The 19,598-nt window shown below is 42.5% G+C and overlaps 1 protein-coding gene across 1 annotated transcript; it reads right to left on the bottom strand.

Moving 5' to 3' along the window:
- Positions 1 to 3,351: 3,351 nt before the first annotated feature.
- LOC129840490 (zinc finger protein 260-like) lies at positions 3,352 to 19,110 on the bottom strand. The gene is made up of 2 exons (XM_055908407.1): positions 18,721 to 19,110; positions 3,352 to 6,148 (listed from the first exon to the last, which is right to left on the bottom strand). The coding sequence occupies exons 1-2, from the start codon at positions 18,796 to 18,798 to the stop codon at positions 4,115 to 4,117; spliced, it is 2,112 nt and encodes a 703-aa protein (XP_055764382.1). The 5' UTR covers positions 18,799 to 19,110; the 3' UTR covers positions 3,352 to 4,114.
- Between the last annotated feature and the right edge of the window lie 488 nt (positions 19,111 to 19,598).

The raw sequence follows: 19,598 nt of genomic DNA, 5'->3' as shown, positions 1-19,598 counted from the left end.
ACATGATACTTGAAAGTTTCCCTGTAACCATCATGAGGTTGCTACAGTGAAGTGAAGAGGTGACTCCGGGATGCTGGCCTTCTAGGCAGAGGTCCTCAGTCTAGTTTCTGTGATCTTTTGCCCATCTTAAATCGTATTTTTATTGGCCAGTCTGAGATATGGCTTTTTCTTTGCAACTCCAGCATCCTGGAGTCACCTCTTCACTGTCCACGTTGAGACTGGTGTTTTGTGGGTACTATTTAATGAAGCTGCCAGTTGAGGACTTGTGAGGCGTCTGTTTCTCAAACTAGACACTAATGTACTTGTCCTCTTGCTCAGTTGTGCACCAGGGCCTCACACTCTTCTTTCTATTCTGGTTAGAACCAGTTTGCGCTGTTCTGTGAAGGGAGTAGTAAACAGCGTTGTACACAGCGTTGTATACAGCATTGTACACAGCGTTGTACACAGCGTTGTATACAGCATTGTACACAGCATTGTACACAGCGTTGTACACAGCGTTGTATACAGCATTGTACACAGCGTTGTACACAGCGTTGTACACAGCGTTGTACACAGCGTTGTACACAGCGTTGTACACAGCGTTGTACACAGCATTGTATACAGCATTGTACACAGCGTTGTACACAGCGTTGTACACAGCGTTGTATACAGCGTTGTACACAGCGTTGTACACAGCGTTGTACACAGCGTTGTACACAGCGTTGTACACAGCGTTGTACACAGCGTTGTACACAGCGTTGTACACAGCGTTGTATGAGATCTTCAGTTTCTTGGCAATTTCTCACATGGAATAGCCTTCATTTTTCAGAACAAGAATAGACTGACGAGTTTCAGAAGAAAGTTCTTTGTTTCTAGCCATTTTGAGCCTGTAATCAAACCCACAAATGATGATGCTCCAGATACTCAACTAGTCTAAAGAAGGCCAGTTTTATTGCTTCTTTAAAATCAGCACAACATAATTAGCAACATAAAGTGCTAACATAATTGCAAAAGCGTTTTATAATGATCAACTTGGATTATCTAACACAACGTGCCATTGGAACACAGGAGTGATGGTTGCTGATAATGGGCCTTTACGCCTATGTAGATATTCCATTTAAAGAAGAATCTGCCGTTTCCAGCTACAATAGTCATTTACAACATTAACTATGTCTACACTGTATTTCTGATCAATTTTATATGGACAGAAAAATGTGTTTTTCTTTCAAAAACAAGGACATTTCTAAGTGACCCCAAACTTTTGAATGGTAGTGTACATATGAGATGAGTAAATCAGTATTTTAAACATTATTAAAGTGACTAGTGTTCCATTATTGAAGTGGCCAGTGATTCCAAGTCTATGTATATGGGGCAGCAGCCTCTAAGGTGCAGGGTTGCGTAACCAGGTCGCAGCTGACTAGTGATGGTTATTTAACAGTCTGACGGCCTTGAGATAGGTGTTTAGTCTCAGCTTTGATGCACCTTTACTGACCTCACTTTCTGGATGATAGCGGAGTGAACAGGCCATGGCTCGGGTCGTTGATGATCTTTTTGGCCTTCCTGTGACATCGGGTGCTGTAGGTGTCCTGGAGGGTGGGTAGTTTGCCCCCGGTGATGCATTGGGCAGACCACACCACCCTCTGGAGAGCCCTGCGGTTGAGTGCGGTGCAGTTGCCGTACCAGGCGGTGATACAACCCGACAGGATGCTCTCGATTGTGCATCTGTAAATGTTTTAGGGGCCAAGCCAACTTTCTTCAGCCTCCTGAGGTTGAAGAGGTGCTGCTGCGCCTTCTTCACCACACTGTCTGTGTGGACCATTTCAGATCGTCTGTGATGTGTACGCAGAGGAACTTGAAGCTTTCCACCTTCTCCACTGCGGTCCTATCGATGTGGATAGGGGCGTGCTCCATCTGTTGTTTCCTGAAGTCCACGATCAGCTCCTTTGTTTTGTTGACATTGAGTGAGAGGCACCACTCCGCCAGGGCCCTCACCTCCTCCCTGTAGGCTGTCTCGTCAATGTTAGTAATCAGGCCTACTACTACTGTTGTGTTGTCTACAAACTTGATGATTGAGTTGGAAGCTTGCGTGGCTACGCAGTCATGGGGGAACAGGGAGTACAGGAGGGGGCTGAGCACGCACCCTTGTGTGGCCCCTGTGTTGAGGATCAGCAAAGTTGGTGTTGTTTCCTACCTTCACCACCTGGGGGCGGCCCGTCAGGAAGTACAGGACCCAGTTGCACCGGTGATATGATCCTTAACTAGCCTCTCAAAGCACTTCATGATGACAGAAGTGAGTGCTATGGGGCAATAGTCATTTAGTTCAGTTACCTTTGCTTTCTTGGGTACAGGAACAATGGGGGACAGCAGACTGGGATATGAAGATTAAATATGTCCGTAAACACTCCAGCCAGCTGGTCTGCGCATGCTCCGAGGACGCGGCTAAGGATGCTGTCTGGGCCGGCAGCCTTGAGAGGGTTAACACACTTAAATGTCTTACTCATGTCGGCCACGGAGAAGGAGAGCCCACAGTCCTTGGTAGCAGGCTGCACCGGTGGCACTGTGTTATCCTCAAAGCGGCCGAAGGTGGTGTTTAGCTAGTCCGGAAGCAAGATTGTTTCCGCAACGTGGCTGGTTTTCCCTTTGATGTAGTCATTGCGTGCTAGGAATATGGGGCCAAATACAAAACTTTTCAATACTTTATTTATAAGTATGTTTAGGGGTGTAAAAAATTGACAGCTACCTTTGAGAAAAAGTATTACTTGTTAAACAAAATCTTTCTCTGAGCAATTGTATTAGTATAAAATAATTTTACCCATTTTTTTTGCATTAAATATTTGTATTTATTTTACCTTTATTTAACTAGGCAAGTCAGTTAAGAACAAATTCTTATTTTCAATGACAGCCTAGGAACAGTGGGTTAACTGCCTTGTTCAGGGGCAGAGCGACAGATTTTAACCATGTCAACTCGGGGATTCAATCTTGCAACCTTTCGGTTACTAGTCGAACGCTCTAACCACTAGGCTACCTGCCGCCCCTGAAATATAGCTCAGTATTTGAGTTATTTATTTTATATAGTTATTATTAGACTCCACTGTATGTGTAAAGAATTTGTTACAATTATCAACTGAGAATACACAAGCTATCAATGGTTAAAACACTCAAGGAGCAAGACAACCAAAACGGACCAACCAAAACCCTCTCAGCAGTGAGATATGTTTGAAGGGCTTCAGCTCCATTAGTTCTCTGTAAATAGATGGAAAACATCACAGGAGCAAACATACACATTTGTTTCACATGCAGAAAAACTTCTCCATAAAGCTACTTTTGAATATAACCAGAAATTTCACACTGGAGCGAAGACCAACGCTTAAGGCTGTTGTGGAAAGAGATTTATTACAAAACAATCTCTTAAAATACATGTGCTGATCAATACAGGTGAGAAAACCACACAAGCGGAGTGGCTGTGGGAGACTTTCAACTCATCAGTGATATCAAAAGGCAAGTCCATGAGAGACGCCTTTCAGCTGTGATGTCTGTGGGACACGATTCAGCCAAGTCATTCATGTCGCAGCCAACATGCAAGTGCACACAGGAGTCAGACCATACTCATGCAAGAGATGTGGAAAAGGCTTTTAGAATTCAAGACGCTTCAAAAATAAAAATCTAAAAAATAAACTGTCAGTAGCTACGGTTATCTTCTGACCGCTCTTTCAGAGGTGAGGAGAGTACATGACAAACCTAAATAACATGGACATCTAATAACTGTTCACCAGTTTGAAAACTGAGAAATTGTTATTTTTAATTGAAATTCCCAAATTATTCCATACATCCATACATGATTTATACTCTGATGATCACATCACTGATATTCACACCTTGGTTCTAATAGCCCATGTTTACTACAGTTGCTGTAATCTTTGAAATAGTATTTTGGGTAGTTTAACTGGGCAAATAATTACCCATTTGGTTGTTTGGCCTTACGGAATGCTTTAGGTGCAGGCGAGAATTGCTGAATCCCATTTATGCAGGGTGGAAACTAAGAGAGTGATAAGATATTTTAAAAATGTGGTTTATAAAATAAAGTTTACTATTAGTAAAAACAAAAACATTCTGCAATAAGACAGTGATACTGTTACTATATTGCATTTTTGTGTCTTTGTTGTAGTAGTCCTTTCTTATTGAGTGTCTCTGTGACCTCTCCAGAGTGTTGCCTCTTCTGGTGACGTTTTCTGTCATTAATTTGAGAGAAGCTTTGTCCACAGTCTGAGCAGTGGTATGGTTTCTCTCCAGTGTGAATTCTCATGTGTATTGTGAGTGAGTTCTTTTGGAAAAATCTTTTTCCACAGCAGGAGCACTGGAAAGGTCTCTCTTTATTATGCACCCTTCTCACATGAGTCATCACGTCACATGAACGAGAAAAAGTATTTCCACATTCCGAGCAAGGATAGGCTGCTCTTTCTCCAGAGAGTTTGAACTTGTGTGCTTGCTTGTGACACTTAAATGTTTTTTCAAGTGCAAAACTCTTCCCACAATCAGTGCAGTGGTGTGGTTTCTCTCCAGTGTGCATTCGCTGGTGCCTTTCCAACCGTTGCATATTTGTAAAACCCTCCCCACAGTCAGTGCAGAGGTATAGTACACTTTCAGTGTGTGTTCTTTGATGTCTTTCAAACTTTGCCTTGTTTAAGAAACACTTTCCACAGTCAGAACAGTGGAGTGCCAGGTCTCCAGTATGTACTGGAAGGTGTGATCTTAGTTTTGCCATGTCAGGAAATCTTTTATCACACCTTGAACAGTGGTAAGGTTTCTTTCCTGTATGAGTTTCTTGTGGAAGGTATGCATTTTCTCCAGTATGTACATGCATGTGTGTTTTTAGATCTTCTGGTTTGGAGAAAAGTTCCTCACAATGATTGCAGCGGAAGTATTTCCCTTTCATATGCTTTCGTTGGTGGTGTCTTTTCAAATGATACGATTGAGAATAACTTTTGTCACAATCAGGGCATTGGTGAGCCTTCACTCCTGTATGTGTTAGTTGGTGTGACTTAAGACGATCTAATCGACCGAAACCTCTGTCGCATTCAGGGCAGTGGTAAGGCTTCTCTCCAGTATGTGTTCGTTGGTGTCTTTTAAGATCCCCCACTTGTCGAAAGCTTTTCCCACAGTCGGAGCACTGATTCATTTCAGAGCAGTGGTAAGGCTTCGTACCTGTATGAGTTTCTTGTGGAAGGTATGCCTTTTCTCCAGCATGTACATGCATGTGTGTTTTTAGATCTTTAGGTCTGGAGAAAAGTTCCTTACAATGATTGCAGTGGAAGTACTTCCCTTTCATATGCTTTCGCTGGTGGTGTCTTTTCAAATGATACGATTGAGAATAACTTTTGTCACAATCAGGGCATGTGTGAGCCTTCACTCCTGTATGTGTTAGTTGGTGTGACTTAAGACGATCTAATCGAGCAAAACTTTGTTCACAATCGGGGCAGTGGTGAGGCTTCTCTCCAGTATGTGTTCGCTGGTGTCTTATAAGATCCCTCACTTTTCTGAAGCTCTTACTGCAGTCAAAGCAGTAGTGAGGCTTCTCTCCTCCAGGACTGAAGCCCTCGATCCACTCATCAGTGCCACCTGTATGTTGGGGCTCCTCTCCATTCTCCTGTGTTGTTTGGGGTTGTTGTGGTCTGTCTGAGTTTTGATTATTTTTCTCGGATTGGCACTGGGTATTGGCTGGGCATTGCAGTTTGCTATGTGAAAGCACACTCTCTACATTTGCTGTACTGTCGGCAGCTTTGAAGTCATTCTCCGGCAGGTCCTGTTGCTTTTTCACAAGTTCAGTTTGACGAATGCGTGTGACAGCTTTAGCGAGTGTTATTTCTGGGTCCATTTGTAATTGCTCGGACAGTCTTCTGTCACGTAAGCCCATGACTAGTCGGTCTCTTATCATCTCACTGAGCAGAGCTCCATAACCACAATGTTCTGACAAACAATGAAGTGCAGTGATAAAATCATCAGCTGTCTCTCCTGCTTCTTGTTGTCTTTGGTTGAATTTAGTTCGTTCTAATATTACATTCCTCCTAACTGCCAAATGTCCATCTTGTTGTTCATTATTAGAACTGTGGAAGTGTTCCCGCTCAATCAGGTTGTCATCTTGCAGGTCTTCTGGGGTGTCCATGTCCTCTGCCTGGAAATACATTCAAAATTGCATAATTACTAGTAGGCCTATCGTCCCTGTTTTCTAAAACAAAATTTTGTAATACATAAAATATAGTCTACTTTCATTATGGTTCAAGTCCAAATTAGAATAGATAGCATATGCAATAAATAGCTAAACAAATAACTTAGGTCCATACATCTTAACAGTAGAAGCTAATAATTTGTATTACCTAGCCGTATCAACATGATCATGATGATTTGTTGTTTGTCATTAGGTCTAGAGATTACCATGATGATTGGCTTGTGATCTAGGCTTGAAAAGGTTCATTGACAGTAGTACTAGTAGTGGGCATTTCCAAGTAAAAAGCCCCATGAGCACTAGCATGTGAAGTGCCAAATGAAAGTTAAGAGCCTATATTTCTGAGAAATTAAGGCATATCAAATGTTCAACCATTTTCCATCCTAAAAATTAGGAATAAGGAAAGGCTTTGATTTCTGGTGTTGGATTCGAGCTTGAAATATACTTATTACCATACATGTATAAGAAATGTAAATGTTTGGGGGTCAATGAAAGGTGAATAGGAACACTGTATGGAAAGTTAGTGTTACAAGGGGAAGTGCAGAAAGTTCATATTCTGTTCAAACATGTTGTTGCTGAATATTAATATTTGTGAGCAAGGAGGCAAAGAGCAACAGTCTAGTTTGGGTTCCTGATAAGGCAGGCCAGTTGCTTTGGAACCAGGACCATGAGGGATGTGGAACACAACTCGAGATAAGGTCAACAGTTGAAGAGAGAAGACACTGCTGGGAGGGGGGCCACAGGGGCCCACCTCGAAGACCACCTGATTACAGTCCACACACACACACACCCCACTTCCATGAGGATCATAGACTTAGGCAAGCCATGCCAATACCAGTGAGAGGAATCTACTGTGTTTCTGCCTAACAGAGAAGGATTGTTTATCTTAGACATGCAAGATGACACCACCATGTCAAAAGGTATAAATATATGCTTGTATGTTGTGTCTGCAACCCAGTGGGTTGAATAAACTTGGTTTGAGCTTAATCTAGTCGTCCGTTTGAGTTTCTACTCTGTTAACCTTTTACGGGGGCAGCCCGACACCGGTACACTTATGACAACATCCAGCTCAAAGTGCAGGGCGCGAAATTCAAAATCATTTTTTTTTTTTTATAATTTAACTTTCACACATTAACAAGTCCAAGACACCAGATGAAAGGTGCACATCTTGTGAATCAAGCCAACATGTCCGATTTTTTAAATGTTTTACAGGGAAGACAAAATATGTAAATCTATTAGCTAACCACGTTAGCAAAAGACACAACTTTTCTAACTCCATCAGTTTCTTACTCCATCAGGTGCTATCACAAATTCGACCAAATAAAGATATAAATAGCCACTAACCAAGAAACAAATTCATCAGATGACAGTCTGATAACATATTTATTGTATAGCATATGTTTTGTTAGAAAAATTTGCATATTTCATGTATAAACCATAGTTTACATTTCAGCTACAATCCGAAATTGCACCGAAAGCAGCCATAATATTTACAGACACCAACGTCAAATAGCTAATTACTCATCATAAAACATTTCTGAAAAATACATAGTCTGCAGCAATTGAAAGACAGGCATCTTGTGATTCCAAACAATATTTCCGATTTATTAAATGTTTTACAGCAAAAACAAAATGTATCTCTATATTAGCGTAGCTACAATAGACAGACACAATTGGGCGCCCACGGCCAGTTCACATGCACGACAGATATATGAAATAACATCATAAAATGGGTCTTACTTTTGCTGATATTTCATCAGAATGTTGAAGAAGGTGTCCTCTGTCCAGATGAGTCGTTGTTTCGATTCAGAATGGCAAATTTCCCTCTTCAATTAGCATTGGCACTAGCCGAGTGGCATAAATTTCTCCAACGTAAACACAGTCAGAGGACGGAACACGGCAAAACTCCCGAATAAAGTTTCAATAATCTGATTAAACTATATTGAAAAAACATACATTACGATGATATGGTCACATGTATCAAAAAAAATTAGAGCCGGAGATGTTAGCCGTTCGTTACGAAGGCAAAACAGAAGTCAATCCCACTTCCTTCAGAGTACCGGAAGTGGACGGTCACGTCAAAGAAATAGTTTTTTTCCCACCACAGAACAAGATGAGCACAAAAATTTCTTCTCTGACATCCTCTTTACACCAATAGGAAGGCGTATAGAGTCTAAGTAGACTCCTAAGTGTCAAGACCATGTATAGGCATCAAGTTGAAAAGAGCATCGATTTCTGACATTTCACTTCCTAGTCAGGAAAAGTGCTGCAGAAGGACTTCTGTTTCACTCAGAGAAATAATTCCAACTGTTTTAGAAACTAGAAAGTGTTTTCTATCCAAAAAGAATAATAATATTCATATTGTACGAGCAAGATTTGAGTAGGAGGCCGTTTGAAATGGGCATGATTTCACTGGCTACTCAACACTGCCTTGCAGCCATAAGAAGTTAAAACCTAACAGTTGGTGTTGCTAGTGATTCACCACAATTTACAGCCGAACTGGAGAGTCCGAATCAGTTGAGCTGGAGCCGGCACAAAAAACAAGGTAGGCACAGTTCCTAGACCTGTTACCACTCATTCTGACATCTCTGGGAGATGAGTCATAGGCTGAACACAAATTATAGGATACGGACCTAGGAAACCTGAGTTTCTTCAGTAGTCCCATTGTGTTACGAACAGTCATAGATATATGGTGTAGGGTAGGTTCTGCAAGGATAGGTCCAGAGTGGAGTTGGGTCCCTGCGAGATCCGTGGGCGACCCCACGGTGAAGGGTAGATTCCGTGTAGGATAGGTCCCAGGTGGGGTTGGTTCGAAGGTCCCAGGGGGGTGAAAGCCCCAGCCATGGTGGCCATAAAGTGTATGGATAAATTGTCATTCTTGTATACTAGTACAGTAAGTTGCAGAGAAGTAGTCCATGTAGAAGGAGAAAGGCACGAAGTGCACTCGGTGGAGAATAGAAGATATCTGTGCTTAGAGATGAAACATTGTCAGTGAGTGGGAATGTGGATGGTGATAGGTTGCCTGTAAGTTCTGGAGGGCGGCCCCCTCCATGGTGAGTCATCCACAATAGTCTGTGGTGAATTGGCATACAACACAACAGTGTCGTCCAGCACCAAAACTGTTAGGACGAGTGACAAAATAATTAAGCCCCTATACTGTTACTACTCTCCGGGGGAATGGGTATCACACCGTCATTAATAGAAGGTGAGTGTTAGAACCGTGGGTACAGAAACCTAAACACCGTTGGGGGTGGCGTGGAGCCAATAATACCTGATATGGCGTCCGGGAGGGGTGGAAAGGGAGAATGTTACCAAAGCATTAGAAGCGCTGAAAAAAAGGCATAAGAACAGCACCAAGAATCAAATAAGTGGTGAGGAAAGTTAGCCAAAATTGGTACACATCCCGTCGATGGACAGTTTACATCCAGCCAAGAGTGTATGGATGCCATCGTATTGTGGAACACTGCAATCAAAGAACGGCCCAGACCACAATACACCGGTATCCTAACCACGGCACTTTATCAGCAAAGGATAAAAATGGAAAAAAGGTTAAAAAAATAAAAACCTGCCAGGTAAAATGGAGCAATAAAATGACTAAAAAAACCTAATAAAAAACGAGGCATATCCGAAGGGCGTGTGCACAGATGAGATTAACAGAAGCAGGAATTGGCTAATGCGTTAGAAAAGAGTAAAAAGGAAATCAGGAATTAGAGGGAGCCCTTGAGGACAGACAAAAGCAAATAAAACAAGTAATGGTTTCGCTTCAACAGTATCAACATACTTGTATATGCCATTGCCACTCTTCCACCGTTCGCCCCCAGGCTCCAAAGTGAAACAGGTACATCTAGTGTACCACCGTTATACCCTTCTCTTAAGAGGAAAAATAGCGATATGGGTTGCGAGATGCGGAGGACGGGCACATTACGAGCCCGGACATAGTAGTTCTGGATAGTGGATCAGCATGATCCAGGTAATCATAGAGATGTGTGTCCAGTACGAACGCATGCAACCTCAGTTATGCATCATACGAGACAAATAGTCCCAGTGGATGATAATCCTATCCCAGCTGACGTGCAGCCCCAAGTTCAGCATCACCATCAGCCACTGAGAGTGAGTGAAATGTGTAGTATTATGAAAGAAGCACCAGACCCAGTAAAGGAAGGACAAGAATCTATCAGTTTCTTGAGGAAACAGGGTAGAATGAGTGACCCAACAACCACGAATGACAAAACTGAGGGATTCATGACAGCAGTTGGGAATATTTTGTTATATAAAGTACCAGTCAAAAGTTCACACCACTATTATTCTACAATGTAGAAAAAAGTAAAAAAAGAAAGAAAACCTGGAATGCGTAGGTGTGTCCTAACTTTTGACTGGTACTGTATATCTGGCCTCTGTGCAGTCGATTGTGGTTCAGCAAGATACCGGTTTCTATGTAGCAGGAGATGTAGGAGGCTACGTCAAACACAGCTTCCTAGTAGATACAGGCGCTCAAATATCACTAATTGCTTATGATGAGAAATTAGCTACATTTGCGACAGGAAAAAAAGTACCACATTCAGCGGGGTAACGGGCGGAATCGAAAGCGATACAACTATTATCCATGTCCTATATCATAGGACCAGTAACAATACCATGCTAATTTTACATGGCAACGGGAACCAATGTTGGGGTTGGATAATCTCTGCGAAAAGCCAGGGGAGTGGATTCTCAAAAGGTAACAAATTAACATTGGCAGTACAGACGGTGAAAGCCGAGCAATTGTTGTTTCAGGGTCATCCCCTATGGGCAAAAGACGCATTAGATTGCGGTCTGATTGAAGGCTGCAACCCTGTTGTGGTGGAGGTACATCCACTGCCAACAGTAAAACAATATCCTATTAAACCGGAGGCTGAGAAATCGGTGGCAATATTACTAGAGCGAGGCATAGCCGTTATTGTAAATAAGAATTTCTTCTTAACTGATTTGCCTAGTTAGATTTTTTTTAATTGCATTACGAGGACCAGTCCGATGCAACAGCCCTTTATTTCCAGTAAAGAAAGGACTAAAATGGCGTTTTAAAGTGAATTTTCACGGCATAAACAAACATGCAGTGAAAATCACACCAGTAGTAGCGAATTTGGCAGACCTATTGGCATCTATTCCCTCAGACTGTTACAGCATAGTGCTGGGCGATATGGCCAAAATATCATATCATGGTATTTTTCACATTTTGGACGGTATGACGGTATTTTATGTTTTTGATTAATAAATGCTCTACATGTGCTTTATGCGTAGTGCGTGATCCTAGGATGGCAACACATATATTCTAAATGATTTCAAGGGGTCTTTCTCCATTTTGATTGGCTTATACAGTTCAATTCAACTTCAACCCAAAATCATGTCCATCAATTTCTGCATTTCCATCAATTTCTGCATTTCCTGCACTCATTTGAGATCATTTCCACACTGCCACGATATGGACAAAAATACTAGGCCTTATTTTTAACAAAATGCTGCAATTGCGATTTAGATTAAAACACTTGGGTGAACTTTTGGAATCCTGGAAATAGAATGTTTATTATAATTCTATAGTTAGAATATAATTAATAGTGGGCACGTTGAATACAGTGTTGTTTGACATGACAACGAATGAAAATGCCATGGACGAGTTATTGTGACAGTGTAGGAACCAAAGTGATGTTCCATGTTTCCTAGGGTAGCCTATAATCTTTGGATAGATTAAATCTTTATTCATATAGCCAACATATTCATGCTTCGCCTATTCCTCTTTGATTTATAAGATACTGTTGAACAAACAACATGCTGATTTAGGCCTCCACTAGCACTGGTATCGGGCTGTATTAGCTAGCTACGTTTGCTCTGACTCAGTACTAGCTAGTTAGCCAGCTAACTAGAGATTAGCATTATTGGCTAACACGATTTAGCTTAACTTGCTAAGAAAATAATAACTAGCTGTTTGCAGATGTAAGAAACACAAACTAATATTGTAATTATAGAACACTTGGATTTATATTAAGATCAAATTGTGTCAAATGGCGCCGGAACAGAAGGCAGACGTTTTACGTGCCCCCAACCGATTGTTTTTTTGTTAGTTTATCTGCGTTGTTTGTAACTTATCTTTTTACACTTTTTGTACATAATGTTGCCGCTACCATCTCTTCTGACCGAAAATAACTTGTCGACATCAGAACTATGATTACTCACCACGGACTAGCAGAATCCTTTTTCTTCTTTCAAGACTCTGACGAGCCCGAGACGGAGGATATACGGCTCCCTTGGGAACAGACCCCGACCCCAGTGATCTACGTGAAGAGGAGTCGGAGAAAGAGGCCGGAAGTCGGGCTGCCTTCTGAGGAGGAGGCGATCGAATAAACACTCACTCCCCTCAATTCTCCTCGCAAACATGCAATCTTTGGACAATAAAATGGACGAGGTATTGGGTAGATTAAACTACCAAAGGGACATTAAAAACTAACATCTTGTGCTTTACGGAGTCGTGGCTGAACGACAACAATATCAACATACAGCTGGCTGGTTATATGATGTACCGGCAGGATAGAACAGCGCCGTCTGGTAAAGACAAGGGGCGGCGGTCTACGTATTTTTGTAAACAACAGCTGGTGCACGATATCTAAGGAAGTCTCGAGCCATTGCTCGCCTGAGGTAGAGTTTCTCATGATAAGCTGTTTACATACCACAACAGTCAGAGGCTGGCACCAAGATAGCATTGAATGAACTCTATTCCGCCATAAGCAAACAAGAAAACGCTCACCCAGAGGCGGCGCTCCTAGTAGCCGGGGACTTTAATGCCGGGAAACTTAAATCCGTTTTACCACATTTCTATCAATATGTTAAATGTGCAACCAGAGGGAAAATAACTCTGGACCACCTATACTCCACACACAAGAGATGCATACAAAGCTCTCCCTCGCCCTCCAATTGGCAAATCTGACCATAATTCTATCCTCCTGATTCCTGCTTACAAGCAAAAATTAAAGCAGAAAGCACCAGTGACTAGATCAATAAAAAAAAGTGGTCAGATAAAGCAGATGCTAAGCTACAGGACTGTTTTGCTAGCACAGACTGGAATATGTTCTGGGATTCCTCCAATGGCATTGAGGAGTACACCACATCGGTCATTGGCTTCATCAATAAGTGCATCGATGATGTCGTCCCCACAATGACCGTACGTACATACCCCAACCAGAAAACATGGATTATAGGCAGCATCCGCACTGAGCTAAAGGCTAGAGCTGACGCTTTCAAGGAGCGGGACTCTAACCCGGAAGCTTATAAGAAATCCCGCTATGCCTCCGACGAACCATCAGAGGCAAAGCATCAATACAGGACTAAGATCGAGTTGTACTACACCGGCTCTGACGCTCGTCGGATGTGGCTCTGACGCTCGTCAGATGTGTAATGCAAACCATTACAGACTACAAAGGGAAGTACAGCCGAGAGCTGCCCAATGACACAAGCCTACCGGACGAGTTAAACTACTTCTATGCTCGCTTCGAGGCAAATAACACAAACATGCATGAGAGCACCAGCTGTGCCGGAAGACTGTGTGATCACGCTCTTCGCAGCCGATGTGTGTAAGACCTTTAGACAGGTCAACATTCACAAGGCCGCAGGGCCAGACGGATTACCAGGACGTGTACTGCGAGCACGCGCTGACCAACTAGCAAGTATCTTCACTGACATTTTCAACCTCTCCCTGTCCGAGTCTGTAATACCAACATGTTTCAAGCAGACCACCATAGTGCCTGTGCCCAAGAACACTAAGGTAACCCTGCCTAACTGACTATCGACCCGTAGCACTCACGTCTGTAGCCATGAAGTGCTTTGAAAGGCTGGTCATGGCTCACATCAACACCATCATCCCAGACACCCTGGACCCACTCCAATTCGCATACCGCTCCAACAGATCCACAGATGACGCAATCTCTATTGCACTCTACACAGCCCTTTCCCACCTGGACAAAAGGAACACCTACGTGAGAATGCTGTTCATTGACTACAGCTAAGCGTTCAACACCATAGTGCCCTCAAACCTCATCAATAAGCTAAGGACCCTGGGACTGAACACCTCCCTTTGCAACTGGATCCTGGACTTCCTGACGGGCCGCCCCCAGGTGATAAGGCTAGGTAACAACATTGCCACGCTGATCCTCAACACGGGGGCCCCTCAGGGGTGCGTGCAAAGCCTCCTCCTGTAGTCCCCGTTCACTCATGATTGCACGGCCAGGTACGACTCCAAAATTAAATTAGCCGATGACACAGTGGTAGGCCTGATCCCCAACAACAACGAGACAGCCTATAGGGAAAAGGTCAGGTCACACCTGGCCGTGTGGTGCCAGGACAACAACCTCTCCCTCAACGTGATCAAGACAAAGGAGATGATTGTGGACTACAGGAAAGAGAGGACCGAGCACGCCCCCATTCTCATTGACAGGGCTGCAGTGGAGCAGATTGAGAGCTTTAAGTTCCTTGGTGTCCACATCACCAACAAACTATCATGGTCCAAACACACGACAGTCGTGAAGCGGGCACGACAAAACCTATTCCCCCTCAGGGGACTGAAAAGATTTTGCATGGGTTCTCAGATCCTCAAAAGGTTCTACAGCTGCACCATTGAGAGCATCCTGACTGGTTGCATCACCGCCTGGTATGGCAACTGCTCGGCCTCCAACCGCAACGCACTACAGAGGGCAATGCGAATGGCCCAGTACATCACTGGGGCCAAGCTTCCGGCCATCCAGGACCTCTATACAAGGCGGTGTCAGAGGAAGGCCCTAAAAATTGTCAAAGACTCCAGCCACCCTAGTCATAGACTGTTCTCTCTGCTACCACACGGTAAGCGGTACCGGAGCACCAAGTCTAGGTCCAAGAGGCTTCTAAACAGTTTCTACCCCCAAGCCATAAGACTCCTGAACATCTAGTCAAATGGCTACCCAGACTATGCGCATTATGCACATTTGTGGCCTGCTGGAGGTCATTTTGCAGGGCTCTGGCAGTGCACCTCCTTGCACAAAGGCGGAGGTAGTGGTCCTGCTGCTGTGTTGTTGCCCTCCTACGGCCTCCTCCACGTCTCCTGATGTACTGGCCTGTTTCCTGGTAGCGCCTCCATGCTCTGGACACTATGCTGACAGACACAGCAAACCTTTTTGCCACAGCTCACATTGATGTGCCATCCTGGATAAACTGCACTCCCTGAGCCACTTTTGTGGGTTGTAGACTCCGTCTCATGCTACCACTAGAGTGAGAGCACCGCCAGCATTCAAAAGTGACCAAAACATCAGCCAGGAAGCATAGGAACTGAGAAGTGGTCTGTGATCACCACCTGCAGAATCACCCCTTTTTTGGGGGTGTCTTGCTAATTGCCTATAATTTCCACCTTTTGTTTATTCCATTTGCACAACAGCATGTGAAATTTATTGTCAATCAGTGTTGCTTCCTAAGTGGACAGTTTGATTTCACAGAAGTGTGATTGACTTGGAGTTACATTGTGTTGTTTAAGTGTTCCCTTTATTTGTTTGAGCAGTGTATGTGCATGCAAAGAGCAAACAACAAGCTGCACAAGAACTCACTACTGTAATGGTCCAGGTTACAAAGTGGCTCAGTGACTCGTGTTTACATCTCAATGTGAAATAAACTGTCTGCATGTTCTTCACAGAGAGGGCAACAGATGTTACTGAGCCAGATGTCTATGTGTCAGGGGAGAAGCTCCAGGTGGTATCTGATTTTAAGTACTTTGGGATCATACTTGATTCCAACCTCTCTTTTAAAAAGCAGGTGAAAATAGGTCATTCAAATAACCAAATTCAACCTAGCTAATTTCCGATTTATATGAAATTGTTTGACTACAGAGGTAGCAAAACTGTACTTCAAATCTATGATACTCCCCCACTTCAAATACTGCTTGACTAGTTGGGCCCAAGCTTGCTGTACAACATAAAAACCCATTCAGTCTGTCTACAAACAGGCTCTCAAAGTGCTTGATAGGAAGCCCAATAGCCATCATCACTGTTACATCCTCAGAAAGCATGAGCTCCTGAGTTGGGAAAATCTTGTGCAATACACCGACGCATGTCTTGTATTCAAGATCCTAAATGGCCTGGCTCCTCCTCCACTCAGTATTTTTGTTAAACAGAAAACCCAAACATATGGCAGCAGTTCCACAAGGTCTGCCATGAGAGGTGACTGTAGTTCCCCTAAGGAAAATCACCTTTAGTCAATCTGCTTTCTCTGTGAGAGCTTCACGTCTGGAATACACTGCCATCAGACACACATGGATTTTGTCTTGTTGCTTTTTGTGCTATGTTGCTCTGTCTGCATGCTATGTCTCGCTTGTCCTATGTTGCTCTGCGTGTGCTCACCGCTCATTGATTGTCTGTATTGTAATTGTTTTTAATAACCTGCCCAGGGACTGCGGTTGAAAATTAGCCAGCTGGCTAAAACCGGCACTTTTACTGAAACGTTGATTAATGTGCACTGTCCCTGTAAAAATGAAATATAAAATTAAAAATTAAAACAATGTGGGAATAAGAATAATGTTTTAGTTTGTTAATTTATAAGTAATGTCAATGATTATATAAAATGTTAAAAAGTATGGATATACTATTCAAAAAGGAGACTGTTGGATTCGAGCTTGAAATATACTTATGTTACCATACTAGAAGTTATTACTTTACATGTATAAGAATATATGTTGGGAGTCAACGAAGGGTGAATAGGAACGCTGTGTATAGAAAGTTACAAGGGGTGACAAAGGGAAGTGCAGAAAGTTCATATTCTGTTCAAACATGTTGTTGCTGAATATTAATATTTGTGAGCAAGGAGGCAAAGAGCAACAGTCTAGTTTGGGTTCCTGATAAGGCAGGCCAGTTGCTTTGGAACCAGGACCATGAGGGATGTGGAACACAACTCGAGATAAGGTCAACAGTTGAAGAGAGAAGACACTGCTGGGAGGGGGGCCACAGGGGCCCACCCAGAATACCATTTGATTACAGTCCTATCTCACATACACACACTTCCACACCCATGAGGATCATAGACTGAGGCAAGCCATGACAATACCAGTAAGAGGAATATACTTAGTTTCTTCCTAACAGAGAAGGATTGTTTATCTTAGACATGCAAGGAGATGACTTGCCTAGTCGGAAGGTATAAATATATGCTTGTGTGACTTGTATGTTGTGTGCGCAGCTAAAGCACCCAGTGGGTGGAATAAACTTGGTTTGAGCTTTTTCTAGTCATCCGTTTGAGTTCTACTCTGTTCAGAACCTAACACTGGTCAAACAGATGGAAAGGGGGGTCTTAGAAAACATCTAGCAGAAATAGTCTTAAAATATATTAGAAATACATAAAAACACAATCATGTGTAAAGACAACTGACAACTAATATCAACATTTAAATGTAGTTTTGCAGAAATGATTTGCCTTCTGTAAATGTAAGTAATTCTGTTACCAAAAACCCACATATCTTTAAGATATTTTCTTAGTTCACAGAAGTAACAAGTAAAGCTAGACCTACTTTCTCTTTCTGTCAGGTGGTGGTCAAACCCCTCCCTCTCCAGTTAATGTTAACTACCCCTGCGCTTACTGACACCTACACATTAGCCCCCTTTCTTTACATTTACTGTAATCAGCATCCTCCCCCACTGAGCGCCAGCCGACCCTGAATGTTGAACAGTAGTTGAAATTTGGGAAGTCCAAATCTGAACTAATCAAATGTCTGTTTCACAAGTTTGGACAGTACAGTAAAATAAAAGTAGGGCAGAGTATAGTCCGGTACAATAGAGTACTGTACAGTAGAATTTAGTACGCTAAAGTTCAGTATCATTTATTGTGTACTCTACTGAACTATACTCTACCATGCTGTACTTTAATGTCCAAACTTGTTTAACATAGATATTTATGATCAGTACAGATTTGTTCTGGTCCAGACAAACCAAACTTGGTCTTGTTTGGGGACAGACCTCAGAATAATAGCCAGTGTGTAGAATACCCAAACATGCAAAGGAGGTTATTACATTTCTCTACCTTTGTGTACTCAGAATACATCACCATGAAGATAATAACAGTCATAGTTATGGATTTCTGTACAGATCAGGGACCCATAATGTAATTATATTACCATCATTCTGTTACTGGGTGTTAATCCAACTCACTTACTGTAGCTCAATATGCGAAATGTCTATGTATTTTTTTTTTTTTACTTGAGTTTTCATATCATAGCTGACGCCGCATTCTTTCTGCCGACATCTTTGAATCTTAATTCGGAGTAGAGTTTTTGGAAAACGTGGTCACAAACTGATGGAGATTATACTGTCATTCTGTTAACAAACTATATCTGTACTGTTCGAGTACATGTGTTTTTGTAAAATCTTCAGTGGAAATTGTTAAAAGTAGTTATTGTGCAAAGAGTTGTATGGTTTGTTTAACTTTGCAATCAATGGTTTTTGTTTGGCATACTTTTGAAGTGAAAAATCACTGTCTCAGCGTCATTATGTTACCTTTGAATTGCCCGGCTCCTCATCATCTCGGGTCTCCTGCATTGTTTGGGACAGTCCTGCGTCCTCAAGTTCCGCCATTTTCAATGGTGTGTTTTGTATCCAAAACAGAAGTGTTGCGGTTAAAACCAGTGGCTGCAAACCAACCAAGTCTTCTGTTCTATTCTATACACAATATTTTTGTCTGCTTTTGCAGTTTGCAAATTTAAGCTTTTGGTTAGATTTGATTCAAAGTGAAAATAAAAATAAAACAATCTCACAGGACCGTCGTTGTGCTGCTTGCTGCACGTCTATCCACTGCTGGTATTCCTCTCTCCACACCAGAACGTGATGCGGTTAAAAAAGAAGAAAAACGCAGCAAGCTAAACTACACACTGAGAACAAAGTGTCGTAAAATGCTTGCAGACGTTTCACTTTACGTATGAATGCAGAGTATTAATGTTCTAAAACCAGAAACATCGCGAGACTTCCGGGAAAGCATGCGAAGCAAACTGACATGACAACGCCGAGGTTTGTCGGGTTTAAGGAAGGCAATGAGAGACAGTGTTGATTTTAGCTTGTAAATCTTGGTGGGGCAAACCAACAAAAAACATTTTTGATGCATGCCAGCAAAGCCACTACACAACACTAAGCAATATATTCATTGCATTATAACGGTGACAAACGGTGCCCACAAACTGTTAAGGCCTACATAAAGCTGTCCCAACAGCAGACCTTTGATTCCAGCACCATGGAGTGAATCCTTACCACCGCTACACCTGGCTATCAGCGGAGCCTTTTCTGGCAGCGAAACAGTTCATTCAGCCCCATTTACTGACTTTTTAAAAAACATTGCTGATAGAATTTGTTCTTAACTGACTTACCTAGTTAAATAATTGTTT

This window comes from Salvelinus fontinalis, chromosome 41 (assembly GCF_029448725.1).
Source record: "Salvelinus fontinalis isolate EN_2023a chromosome 41, ASM2944872v1, whole genome shotgun sequence".
Classification (NCBI taxonomy): Eukaryota; Metazoa; Chordata; class Actinopteri; order Salmoniformes; family Salmonidae; genus Salvelinus; species Salvelinus fontinalis.
The sequence above is the reverse complement of the archived record's forward strand: the minus strand, read 5'-3'. Positions and strand labels throughout refer to the sequence as shown.